The sequence below is a fragment of the Mytilus trossulus genome, chromosome 14 (genome assembly GCF_036588685.1).
Source record: "Mytilus trossulus isolate FHL-02 chromosome 14, PNRI_Mtr1.1.1.hap1, whole genome shotgun sequence".
Taxonomy (NCBI): domain Eukaryota; kingdom Metazoa; phylum Mollusca; class Bivalvia; order Mytilida; family Mytilidae; genus Mytilus; species Mytilus trossulus.
Genome location: NC_086386.1, coordinates 63,120,070 through 63,134,232, shown reverse-complemented (window position 1 = coordinate 63,134,232; position 14,163 = coordinate 63,120,070). Strand labels below are relative to the sequence as shown.

Genomic DNA, 14,163 nt, shown 5'->3' with positions numbered 1-14,163 from the left:
AGCAATAATTTTTTTTTCGTGTTGAAGATGGTCTGTATGATGAGGTGTCTGTGGGTACCCTAAGAAACCACAACATTTTGAAAAACGTGACCACGGGAGCATACGACGACATTCATGATTAAAAAATATAATGATTTTCCAATCGTTTGCATATAAATATAGCCGTATGTTATCCGTTAACTTAAACTCGTTAACTAGACGTCTTTTTCGATACTGGGCACCCTACTACTAGGTCTGTCGCTAACATAGACATATTTGTAATATCTTTTTATGGTGATTTAGTGATTTGTTTATTTGTTTCTTGCTTGAATTTTTGTTTGTCACATCGGGACCTTTTCAAGCTTACTATATGATTTGGGTTTTGCTCATCGATCTATATGCGGTGATACATTAAAACCATCTCCAACGTTATTTAGACTGCGGTGGATACTAGTCTCATTAATTGGTAGATATACTATATCTACTAATTTTTATATAAATATATTTTATCAATATTATGTGCCTACGCAAAGGTAAACGAACAGTATTCGCAAGCTTTCATTTATAATGTTCGTAATAAAAAAAGAACTCTGTTAAAGACAAATTTTAATCCTGAACTAGCTTGTTTTCTTTGACTTCTTTGTTCTCTTGGTATGCTCACACTGGAATGATATGAAATAAAATGAATTAAACATATTGAAATAAACTATCATGTTCAACAAAAACACAAAACAAAGAAACTTCATTTGAGCCTGTTCATTAATCGAAGGACAATTCAATTGTACTTGTTCGTGAGTTATATAGAACAAAAGGAACACGTCATTTGTACTTGTTCATGCATATACACATCAAGCAGAGAAATATCCCTTATGTGCCTAAATAGTAGACATATAGGTACTTTATTCTATAAAGCTAAATAATTTTTACAGAGAAACATGCAATATGAATACAAATACAATAGTTGAGGTAAACAAATGCAATATGCTATTCTTAAATGAAGTACAAAAATATGATGGCATACATTAGTAACATGTATTACACAAGATGAAACTCAATAGAAAGAAACAAAAACTCAACTATAAATACAAATAAAAACACTGTATGATATTATATGGGACATGATGCTGTTAAAGGTTTTGAACGAGCCTGACATTTTTAAGAGAAGAAGACAACGAACAGATGAGCAAAATTTACTTTGAAGTTATTTAAAAAAAAATGATTGTAAAGAACTATGGACGTTTCACTTGGGAACGCGGCATTACATGGGCCTTTCTGAGTTGCTTATTTTAGATCAATTTAGGAAAAATTAAATGTCACTTCTTACCACGAAATTTTAAACGCATTTGTGAAAATATTTTATACCCGAAACGAGCCATACTACATTTCAAAATTTACGATAAAGACAGAGGAATGGAAAACAAGACTACCATTGTTGTCTACCTGAAATGACATGCGCATCTTAAACCTTTTTTATGAGTCCATGTCTCACAAGGAACACAAACATTATTACCTCTCGAAAAGGTAAAACAGATTGAGTCTTTTTATTACTACGATAATGTCAATGAGACGACAAATCGACAAAACGGTTATTTGAATCACCGCTGCCCTTGTGACTTGCGTTAAATTTTACCTCGGTATAGAGAGTTAATGTATCCAGCTCCACACATCCGGAATTTTTCTCCTGGACACGGCTTATTGCATCGATTGTCGGGAATTCGTGGAAAAGAGGGGTCAATCGGTCCATTACCACAAAGACAACAACTTCCATCCTGTAAAACAAATTATTGATTAATAACGATTAAGAATTTTTGTGTGTTAAACGAATGTACAAAAAATAAATTGTTTCGCTTCACACTGATGTGACTCAACAGAACAGTCATATAGAAAAACACTTTCTTTTATTATTTTGATATTAATCAAGTTGTAATTATTACTTCTTTTAAATTTACAACAGCATAAAAAATGGTCATACTTTTCATACTTTTCAATAAAAATGTGTAAAAACTTGAAAATTAGTGTATCTGCAATGGAGTAATCAAATCAGACATATTTATGTTTTTTTTCAAAATTGACATGATAATACGGAAATATCTCCCATTGCTGGAACGGTACATTTTAGTAAACCCTAAAATGAACTTATTGGTTTTCTCACCTGCAAACCGACATACTTGTAACCATGGCAATGTTGTTTACACTTCAAAAGAGTTGTGTCACTGAAGTATTTTATTCTATATTTTAATTGGCGCTTTCCGTTATCTTGGAAACAACCAATATACCCTTGAAAAGAAAATCGTAATATTTTCAATGTTGTTATATACTTATCCTCATGTAAACTTTAAATATACACAGTAGTTTCATTAGTCTGTTCGCCAATATCGATAAGGAAATGCTTGAAACAAATCAGGAATAAAACAATTGTTATCCATTCGTTTGGTGTGTTTGATCGGCCTTCGATTTTGCCATTAGATTAGGGAGATTTTCTTTGACTTTCATGTTTTTGAATCACAGTTATGTCATGATATTCTAGTGTATTAAGGTTAAATAATTATGCAAATACATTTGGAAACAAACAGCCTCTCAATGAGAAGTATTTAAAGACATCAGTGGACTACTCTCTCCAGTTCCTATAGTTATCATTCTAAACACAGTAGTGAACATACCAAATAAATTGATTACAACGAGTGTACACGTTATCTAGCATTCCGTCACATTCAGGTCAACTATTCATTGTATTCTCAAAACATTTGAACGGACATTGCAATCATTGTCCGGATTGATCTCTTTTATGATGTGCTTCTATGTCATTCTGGTATCGATCCATCTCATAGAATTGAGCATTTAAACTGCGAGTTTTATATAAATGTTTATGAAAAATATTTTCAAAATTCCAATCATGTCACAATTAAATTATGCTTCTATATCTAAGGGACCTTTATATATAGTAAAGGTAAAATAAATATTATTTAACTCGATGTACATTCACGTGTTTTGTATAATAATAGTACTTACCGTCTTTCATCAACGGATTTCGTACATTGAGATTTTGTTTTAAATCTCGTAACTCTTTTTCCAGATTTGATATGGTTTTTTTGAGGCCACTGATTGCAACAGTCTCATTCTTTTGTGTTGAAATGATCAGATCAATTTTGTTTCGATTGAGAATTGAAGCACTCTTGAATTTGGTCCTCACAAGTTTAATGTTAGTACGAAGATCCGCAATCGATTTCTTGAAAGCATCATTGACCTGATTCTTGTTATCAGGGTGTCTTTCTAAAGGTAAGTTTGGACTCGTCTGCATTTTATGAATAGATTTCTGTATTTCCCCTATTCTTTTATCATCAAGGTGAAGTTTTTGAAGCATGTACCACAAAATGGCGTCTCCCTTACTGTATTTCTTTGATTCTAGAAATTTATCTCCATTCTCACAGCTGCATAATGCAATTAAACAACAAAGGGCGACTTGAATCAACATTTGTCTATGGATAAGCTAGACTGTCCACGTCAACCAACAATAGCGTGATGCAGTAAAAATACATGTTCACGAGTTTAATGTCAAATATGGATTTCTGAAAACGATATTGTTTTGACAATTAACATCTACATGTAGTTTTAAATAAAATCAATCGAAAATGGTTATATAATGATGTTTAAAAAAAAAAGAGATGACGTGGACATAAAAATTCTGAATTATTTTTGGGGAATAAGTATTTGGTTTTAATGCGCTTACTAAATTTCACATTGAAGAAGTATGCAAAGGAAAAAATCAACGACATATTGATATGTCATGAATATTGATAGAATATTTATTGTTATATGGATCTTTTTTTTTCACACCAAACTATAAAAACACATTTAAAGAAGCAATAATTTTATTTAAATTAGAAGTAAAGACTTTAATTTCTACGTCTGTAATCAAAATTCAATGTTTTTTTATGTTTTTTAATAAAATCTATGACGTTTAAAACAAGAATATTCCTTAATGCTAGAGCGCTACTCAATCCTACGAATGTTGTTAACTTATTTCAACAGACACCAAATGTTGTAAAGTTCGATTGTTAGTATGAGAACAGTGTTGAAAAAATTATCCACAATTGCGGTAAGAGAAAAACGAATTACGTATTAAATTATAATCCTGGTACCTTTGATAACTATTTACGTAAACTATATGCATTAAATAAAAATACCGTTCTAAACACTGATTGGTAAATAAATGTTTGGATAAATCCCAGTAAACGTCAACAAGTTTTCTGACTCCAAAATTTATTTCATTGCATGAGTTTAGTTTGTATAACAAAATTATCTTCAGAAAAGATTTGTTGGCAAGATGATTAGGGCTCATAGAGAGGATGAATAGCTTTAACGTAGCTTGAAGGAAACAAAGAAGACAGTAACGGCTGTTAGAACATCCAGATGAGGCAGCATTTAGGACCAAAAATTCCAAAAAAGTTGTGCCAAATACTGCTACGGTAATCTATATCTAGGATAAGAAAGTCCTAAGTTTTCCAAAAAATTAAAAGTTTTGTAAATTTAAACATGTTAAAACATTACCATATACTTGATATTCATGTTAAGACCGAAGTGCTGACTACTGGGGTGGTGATACCCTCGGGGATGAAACGTCTATCAGCAGTGGCATCTCCCAGTGGTGTAAAAAGTTATCAAAGGTACCAGCATAATAACTTCATACGCCATATGCGCGTTTCGTCTACATAAGACTCATCAGTGATTCTCATATCAGAATAGTTAGAAAGCCAAAAAGAAGCAACAAACAGTTAGGAAAAATATTAAAATTTGCCCTTATAAATTTTACCATCCCCTTTTCATTGATTTCTTGCAATATCAAGCTTACTGTTTGTGTCATATATGGGCATATGTATGTAGTCAGAATCTTCCATAGATTGTATATCCAGTATATAAAATGGTAAAATACAATTTCTGTTGGGTGTATCCATGGCAACAATCTGCATTTATTGTTATAAAATATTGCAAAAAGGGGGGAAATGATGTCAAATATTTCCCCAAAATTTTACTAAAAGTAGAATTTCAATCGCTTGCAGTTATACCTTTTCTGAAACTGTGTACATATATCATGCAGAAAATCCAATAAAAATCATATGTCTTTCATCTCATTTTTACGTAAAATTGCGTCAAAAACCTCGTGTCGAAAAAAAGTGTTTGTAAACATAACATTAAGTTCTGGAGCGACTGCCGATTGTCAAACAGAAAACAGCCCATAAAACATGTAAAAAATAATCTTGATGCTCTTATAAACCAGCTTTGAAGGCTTAATTAGCACTCACCTGTATAAAAAATGAATTTTATTACACAATATCTTTCCCATTTGAAAAAGCCACAGGGGCCAAAATGCAAAACTAAACTCTTAACTCTGTATTGCAACTTTGAGGACTCAAAATTCCCAAAAGTTGTGCCAGTTACGGCTGAGGTAATCTATTCATGGGATAAGAAAATCCTAAGTTTTTCGAAAGTAATTTCAATCCCCTTTAGTGATACCGTTTCTGAAACTGTTTACATATTATATAACAATCAAGGGATCAAATAAAAAATATTTGTCTTTTATCTCATTTAATTGTGTGAAATTGCGTCAACAAGTTTGAATGAAAAAAAATTGACCGTAAGTTGACCTTTTCAATAACTTCTTTGTCATTTTTGTGTTCTCATTTGCAATTTAACCACATATTTTCTTGTTTACACTGACGTTACGCACGATATTGCGTCCCAATTGGTAACGTCTTTACGTCGGTAATCGAGTATACTTTGTTCGTTTTGATTGTAATCATTTTTGATCGATATGGATACTTCAAAGTCTTGAATATGTATGAAGTATTTGCTACTGGTAGATACGCAATCAAATGAACTTTTCGGACTTCTGATTCGGCTTGTGTTGTATTTTTCTTTATATTTATTGTAACTTTTATTTTTTTGCTCTTTTCTTTTTAGTTTCTTTATCTCTTTACAATATTTAATTCTCTCTGTCTCGGATATGAAATTCTTTTGTTCTGTAATTAATACCTATTTATTGACAAATTATCATATTTTTTTTTTCCATTTTAGATAATTATTCATTTTCTATTTGATTATAACTACTTTTATATATTGCAGTTCTTATCGTGGTTTCTTTGATTCTATCTATTTTCGAAATTTGTAATTTGGTTATTTTGTTTTATCCTCTGATCTTGAAACAGAAAATCGAACCGTACTTGTTATTTAAAAACAATGAAATATCGTTCATATATCATATGATAATACGAACTGCTTTCAAATTCGAAGGCCTAGGAGGATGATTGGCCTAATGAGTTCATATAAAGTGACCAAAAGCATGGTAATTTTAAGATACGGTCGTGGCGAGATTTGTTCGACTCCGATTCTATTCGACAGTTATTGCAACTATTTAAACTTAAGGTCGCCTGATGTCCGGCTTTTCCTACCTTTGATGACAGGTCAATAAAATACTACAAACGTCGCTTATACATGATGTGGTGTTTAACACCAAAACAAAGAACAAACTTTTAGAGATAATTTGAAAACACATATATGTATAGCGTCCCGAATCGAAAACGTCCAAAACGTAAAAAATTGCTCAGTGGACAAACTTGCAAGACATTTGATTTGTTAAAAAACGAAGTGATTTCGACTTAACAGCTTATCAAAAAGTATGTTATCGTATTGTGGGGTAAAAGCACAATTACGAAAAAGCACTGTTTTATATGCTACAAATTGAATATTTAATAAAATGACGTTGAAACAGACAGTGTTTTTGTAAAAAGCGGCGAAATTCGACATTGGACAATCTTGCAAGACATTTTCCCGAGGCCAATGCGTTTTTATTTGTGGTGCGAGTGCTGTAAAATTCCGGATTTGAAATTGCCTATCTAAGCACATTTGTAGGAATAATTTATAAAAACAAAATTTTAAATCATCTGATATTTTAAAAAGCGATAAATTTGGATAACTTACCATTTTCAGAAACCTGACCATGGCGAGGATTATTCATTTTTGAAAAAAATAAATTTTTACCGTTCGATCAACACAAAAAACAGCAATAGCGTCATAAATAATATTAGACGTTTATCATTCATGCGAATTTTCGCGGATTTTAAACTTTTTATTAGACCACAAAAATTCCCGCAAAAGTGATTTTGCGAATAATTTGTTACGTCTGACACGCATATTTTGACGTTTTGGTAATATTTGTATCATTATTTTAAACTATTATGAAAAGTTAAAGAATATTTTTAATATTTTTGGAAACAGTAATACCTGCCTAATCTAATAAAGCTGAACAAGTTAGTTTTCATACAAGAGCTATTTATCAAATTGCTCTGTCGCATTTCACGGCATTGACGCAATAACGTGCTTAACGTCACTACAAACATTTCTGGACACACGGAAAATACGGACAGTCAAACAAAACGTAGCTTATAAAACACGTAAAATATCATCTTGTTTTTCTCTGATGTTGCGTTATGTGGACTGCTGACTTCTCGTTGGATGTCGTGTTTCGCTATAGAAGAGGGACGAAAGATACCAGAGGGACAGTCAAACAAATAAATCGAAAACGAAAAAGACAAATAGACAAACAATAGTAAAAATGACACAACATAGAAAACTAACGAATAAAGAACACGATCCCCACAAAAACTAGGTATGATCTCAGGTGCTTCGGAATGGTAAGCAGATCTGGTCCCACAGAAAGCTGTCGGTTTGTATTCGATCTATGAGTTTGATTGTTCCTGTGGTATGTTAAAATGCCTGTACCAAGTCAAGAATATGACAGTTCTTGTCCATTCGTCTTTGATGCGTTTTGTTATTTGATTTTGTCGTGAGAATATGGACTTTCCAAATTGATTTTTCTCTGAGTTCAGTTTTTTTTGTGATTTTAATATTTGCCTCTCTTTTAATTTTATTTATCTACTAGTAAAGTAAAATAATGATACAGGAATTTTGTACAGTTAATATACTGTTGCCCATATATTTTTGCGGAGGCAACATTATGAGTGTAAATCAGATCTGCACACACTTTAAGAGAATCATGTAGCAGTCACGTGTTCTCGTGTATGTCCAACATGTCCGAATAGAGATCGAATAGTGGTCTATTCTGGTTGCGAATGGGTCGGATAATGGTCGAGTTGCTCTAGGACAAAACAAAATATAGAAGTCGCAGTGATCTGGAAGTTATCGGACATTGGTCGAGTTAATCCGGAAATGATTGAACATTAGTAGAGCAAAGGTCGAGAAGATCGCATACCGACCAAACTCTATCTCTTTGAGATCATTTCCCAACCGCAACTCGACGAATTATTGATATCTTTTCAATTAAATGGCTTCTCGATCCTTACTTGAATGATTTTGACATATCAAAAATTTGTTGGAAGATAGTCAAAAATATGACCACCAAGGTAGACAACCCCGAACATTCTTGTCGATTCAGTCAGACTAGTCTTTCGATCACTTAATTTGTCTTGATCGAGATGATCTGATCAGCAGTTTGAACCTAGCTTAAGATTGAATTCACGATCCTATACTAGAGCTTTCACAATCAAGTTGTTATACTTAAACACCTTTAGGTTTTCTTTCACGATCGTTTTTCTTCCTATACTGAATGACACCCATGTGAAAGGGGAGCTAAAATGTAGATTTTCGAGTGAAAACAAATTGTTAAATTAAAACATAAGTTATAAAATGCATGCATGATTTTACCAAACATGAATTTTTAAGACAGTATTTGATTTAAATCTAAAAGTGAATGGTATATGTCTACCATATAAACATGCAATCCAATCAATCTATAGAATAATCAGAAAATAAATGAAAAATCTATTAATTTATAAAATTGGAATCTAACGACATTTTCTGCCACTTTTAGCACTAGCATAGTGTCCTTTTTTGTCGCATTCAGTTCAAATACTGACTGTTAAAAAACAATAAAATGATGAAACACCCTTTGGTGTTACAAAAATGTAATTTTAACAAAAGATCACTATCATTTCTTTAAAATTATTTATAATAACAAATTTATAATACAAATACAAAAATAAACAGTTTTCTATCAACTTAAACTTTCTTCGCTTTAAAATATAGCTAAATTAGTTATGGTGCATGCATTGTTCAGTTATAGAAATAAATTTTTAAAACAGTTCTATATCTGGTCTTAAGCGTATAACAATGGTTGCATACCCACAAATAGTGGAAGATATTAGCAGGCAACATAGTGGGAATTGTGCAAATGATGATACAAGCATAAAAATTACCACAAAGCATCATTATTATATACTTTTAAAGAAACAACTGCTGGCTATTAAAAACAATCATTTTTTCAAGATGGCCACCGCCGTTTTCTAAAATGGCTGTTTTTTTCAGTTTGAAAATACTGTTTTTTTCTGGAAAACTTTTCTTTACCTTCTTTTAGTGAAAAACAGCTGTCAGGTTTGGTAGCTACCTTCCTTACATGAGAATTTTTCACTAGACATGAGTATTTGACACATACAGAGTTTGGGCATGCGCGAAAATGTAACAAAATTCATTAAAAAATATTTTAACTATTTACTATAAAATAAGTAATTTGGGATTTTTAATGATATTATGATTTGGTTTGATACCATTTTTCAAGGTTATGACACACATGATTTAACTATTTTGCGCATGCGCAAACTATTTATAGACATAACGAGTGATTTGTATGCACTACCAGGGCAAACTGGTATAAATCTCATTACTCTAAAAAGCAAGTAAGTGTAAAATCTATGATGCCACTGTTTAAAACCAAGCCCATTCAGTTGCAATGATCAGGTATTTGATGGATAAGACGAAAAATGTGGTTAAAACGAGAAAAAAAACATCAATAGTTACGGCAGATCAGCCAGTTTTGGTAATGGATATTCAGTAAGAGTTGCTTGATTTGTTCAGATATGATAAGTTTATCGTCATGTGAGGTGGATTTCACATTGAAATGACTTGTTATAAAATTCTGGGTGATATATTACGTGAAAGTAGATGGACATATGTCCTCACTAAAACCATTATTGCAACACCTAGAACGGCGTATTCTTGTTTGTATGTTCAAATGTACCTATGACTAGACACGCGCATCAGATAACCCTATGTGTTTTAGCTTGAATGGTATATATCGGCTTAAGAAAGCTAAACACAGATATTATAATCATGTGACGTTCAATGATTTGATAGACTGGTGTAAGAAAATATAGCCATCTCTACCACAGTTTAATTGTAAAATAAGAACTTCTTGTGAATTTGGAAGTATGCTCATTTCATGAGTCAAATTTTGTACAAGCAGTCCATATAAAGCATGATATTGTATTCATTTAGGTCTTGATCGTGTAACATATTCTCGATCGCGACCGACCTTCTCCGAAATATGGCTTCCATTCTCTTACGTCACCCACATGTGGCAACTGATTTTGAAAATGATAATATTTCTGTACGTAAGACCAGAAAATATTTTTTTTTATAACACAATTGATCAGACAAAAACAGAATAATGCAGTTGTAAAGGGCGATGTGTTATCATAGGTTTAACCGAAGACCTCATTTAGACAAATTGATGGTAGCTAGACCAGAAGTCAGTCTAGACTATCAGATGAATTTGCAAGATCTAGTGCACGTGGTTAGAGGCATTCTATACTAGATGAACGACTTAATGAACACAAAAGGATTTCTTTAAAAAGATCAAAGGCATTTAATTTGAAGATCGTTTGAAGCAAATACAAAACGAAGGAGAACTGGTTCCTTATAACCAGATAGAAAAGAACAACTTCCTATTATGTTGGTAAACAAAAACTGTAAACGTTTTTTGTAAAAAGCAAAGCTAGAGAAGCTTAGATATCTTTTCTAGACTTTTATTTCTTGTCGCAGTGGACAATTTGATTTGGAATATTTCTTAATCCATAAATACAAACTGCTCCTCTGTTTTGACTTTGGATGTCATTTTAAACAGGGGTATTAAATCAATGCAAATGGATAAACTTGAAACATTTTGCAATTTGCAGATCCAAAGTCTAACACACTCATCGTTGGTAGAGCAGCAATGGTTAATTCCAGGCCTACTTGAAGGGAAACAATATTGGATGATTTTGCAATTGTGCCATACGACCTTAAATAAAATCTTGCATCGATAAGTATTGAAGAGTAGATATTGTGTTAGATTTACTAAATGAATCATTGAGAGGCTAGATGTGAGAAGACAAAAGTTGGGTTCTGTAGTAATTTTCTCTATGAAGATGACAACGAAACGAAATTTTTCAAGTGTCTTGACGACAGAAATGATTCTGTAGAGACTAATAAGGATACTTTCCGGCTACCCCTTGTAAGCATGGAGAAGCAGATATACGAATGAATGTCCGTGTTCGGCATGATTATGAAAAGTGTTGTAAGACGGTAATTTAAGGTAGCACAGACACAGATGTTGTAGCATTAAGAAATGCAGCACTCCAAAAATATGGCGGAACAAACTGTGAATAGGTTTTGGCAGGAATGAAGACTTTTGAAGGCTTCCTGTACGTGATATATCAAATGCGTTTGGTCCTCGTGTAGCTACTCTTCCTTTCATTCATACATTCAGTGCATGTGACACCAAGGGAATAGGTCAGTTTGGATGACATGGGAGGTATTTCAACATGTAAGGGACGTACTTATTTCTATGCTGAAGTATAAAGACACATACAAGGACATAAAAGAAGCATTTGTTTGCATCATATTTGACAGAACAACATCACTATTTGCTGTTAACGAGGCACGATGTAAATTTTTACCCAGGTAGCAGCGGCATTGTTAAATGCCGCCTACAAGAGTGTTTTTTCCGGAGCACATTCAAAGAGCAGCGTATCAACATGATCAAGGAGGATAAGTTTGGTCTCAGCCTGATTTATATACCAATTTAGGAACACTGGGGTTGAATGAAAGAAAAAAATCGATGACAGTTGGGAACCAAAAAGGACTTCTTCGGCTGCCGTTAAAGTTGCATCCTCCTGTCGGGAACTTTTGAAATAAGGAGGCGAAAAATCCAGTTGTGTTAGTGACTGTAAATGCTACCGTTCTGTCCTTCCTTGCGCGAGTTTTGTTATTGGCTACTGTCAGATAATTATAAGATAACGAACCTGTCTTTCTAACAAAACTAGGCATTTAATCTTAACAAAGAATGTTGATGAAAATTATAAAAACATACATTTTCAAAAATTTTGCCGCATTTTGAAACCGGAAATAACTCTTTTTTGTCATTTATGTGTTGTTTTTTTCGTACTTAAGGAACTGTAATTTACGCTTAATTAAACCTTACATTGGATTATACCAATAACACAACTTGCAAAGATTTACAACTGGATATGTCGCCATATGCAAAATAATCGGTGACCATCTTGATAAAATGGAAATTTTTGATGGACAGCACCTGATAATAAAATTAACGGTACCAATTTTCTTGCACCAGATGCGCATTTCGACAATACATGTTTCTTCAGTGATGCTCGTGGCCAAAATATTTGAAATCCAAAGCTTATATAAAAGATGAAGAGCTATAATCCAAAAGGTCCAAAAAGTATAGCCAAATCCGTGAAAGGAATCAGAGCTTTGCATGAGGGAGATACATTCCTTATTTTATAATAATTTCTATCCTTTTGTAACAGAAAATTTTAATAACACAAAAATCCGTATTTTCATGCCAGTACCGAAGTACTGGCTACTGGGCTGGTGATACCCTCGGGGACTAATAGTCCACCAGCAGAGGCATCGACCCAGTGGTAGTAATACAATTAACGGTACCAATTTTCTTGCACCAGATGCGCATTTCGACAATACATGTCTCTTCAGTGATGCTCGTGGCCAAAATATTTGAAATCCAAAGCTTATATAAACGATGAAGAGCTATAATCCAAAAGGTCCAAAAAGTATAGCCAAATCCGTGAAAGGAATCAGAGCTTTGCATGAGGGAGATACATTCCTTATTTTATAATAATTTCTATCCTTTTGTAACAGAAAATTTAATAACACAAAAATCCGTATTTTCATGCCAGTACCGAAGTACTGGCTACTGGGCTGGTGATACCCTCGGGGACTAATAGTCCACCAGCAGAGGCATCGACCCAGTGGTAGTAATACAATTAACGGTACCAATTTTCTTGCACCAGATGCGCATTTCGACAATACATGTCTCTTCAGTGATGATTATCATTTAGTCCACCTTTATACCAAATTTCATGCTTGTATTTCATGCTTGTGTTATTACTTGTTAAGTCGATGAAAATTATTAAAATATTTTCTACGTATTTGCCTCTAATTTGGAACCGGAAACCACTATTTTTCTTCATTTATGTGTTGTTTTGTCATACTAAGGAGCTTTTTTTAACGTTTTCTCATATCTTACATGGGATTATACGTAACACATCTTTCAAGGATTAAAATCCCTTGTAAAATTGCTTGAAAGTAAAAACAAAATCGAAATTTTTGGCTCGTTAGTCGACATTTTGAAACCGGAAGTCACCTAAAGTTTCATTTATGTATTTTCTAGTCGCTATTGATGAACTTTCATTTTCTTTTTATCAAATCTATCAATGGATTTTACATATAACACACCTTTCAAAGGATTAAGAAATAATGGCTCATTTGTTGTGACGCCATTTTCTAAATGTGTGGTGGCCATCTTGAAAAAATGAATTTTTTTTCTGGCCAGCAGCGGTATTTTAATAAGTATCATTTAGTTAACCTTTATACCAAATTTCATACTTGTATCACGATTTGCACAATTATGTCCATAATATCTCCCACTAAAAATCGAAAATAAACACAATACTAGGTACATGTACATTCAGAAAATGGATTGAAGACAAACAACAACCGACAACAACAAAAGAAACCCGAAGATTGATCAACACGAACTTATGAGTAAAGCGATATAACTTATAAAGTATATTAACTCAATCTTGTTCTATGTTAAAACATCGGTGAGGATTAAGAATTTGTATACAATTAATACATTTAATACCCTAAACCAAAACTTAAGTTTGACCCCCCCCCCCCCAAAAAAAAAAAAATATGCAAAAGTGGGGGATAGACCCCCTTTTCGGTGTTTTTTTGGTTCAAAACATTTTTCTGAATTTATTTTTTTACATATATTTTAACTTATTTTACCTTATTCTATCTTTGTTTGGTCTGAGG

General features: G+C 32.8%; 1 protein-coding gene across 1 annotated transcript; it reads right to left on the bottom strand.

Annotated features, from left to right (window-relative positions):
- Window positions 1-572: 572 nt before the first annotated feature.
- On the bottom strand, window positions 573-3,514 carry LOC134696766 (uncharacterized). Its single transcript, XM_063558702.1, has 4 exons — window positions 2,989-3,514; window positions 2,132-2,256; window positions 1,610-1,748; window positions 573-641 (listed from the first exon to the last, which is right to left on the bottom strand). The coding sequence occupies exons 1-4, from the start codon at window positions 3,449-3,451 to the stop codon at window positions 637-639; spliced, it is 732 nt and encodes a 243-aa protein (XP_063414772.1). The 5' UTR covers window positions 3,452-3,514; the 3' UTR covers window positions 573-636.
- Window positions 3,515-14,163: the final 10,649 nt, after the last annotated feature.

What these genes read in the sequence shown, in the direction of transcription:
- LOC134696766 (XM_063558702.1), bottom strand. Translation starts at nt 3,451, where the DNA reads ATGTTGATTCAAGTCGCCCTTTGTTGTTTAATTGCATTATGCAGCTGT. An exon ending in AAATCCGTTGATGAAAGACG is followed by an intron (nt 2,257 to 2,988) that starts GTAAGTACTATT and finishes TTTCTTTTCAAG; the next exon opens with GGTATATTGGTTGTTTCCAA. An exon ending in ACAAGTATGTCGGTTTGCAG is followed by an intron (nt 1,749 to 2,131) that starts GTGAGAAAACCA and finishes TTTGTTTTACAG; the next exon opens with GATGGAAGTTGTTGTCTTTG.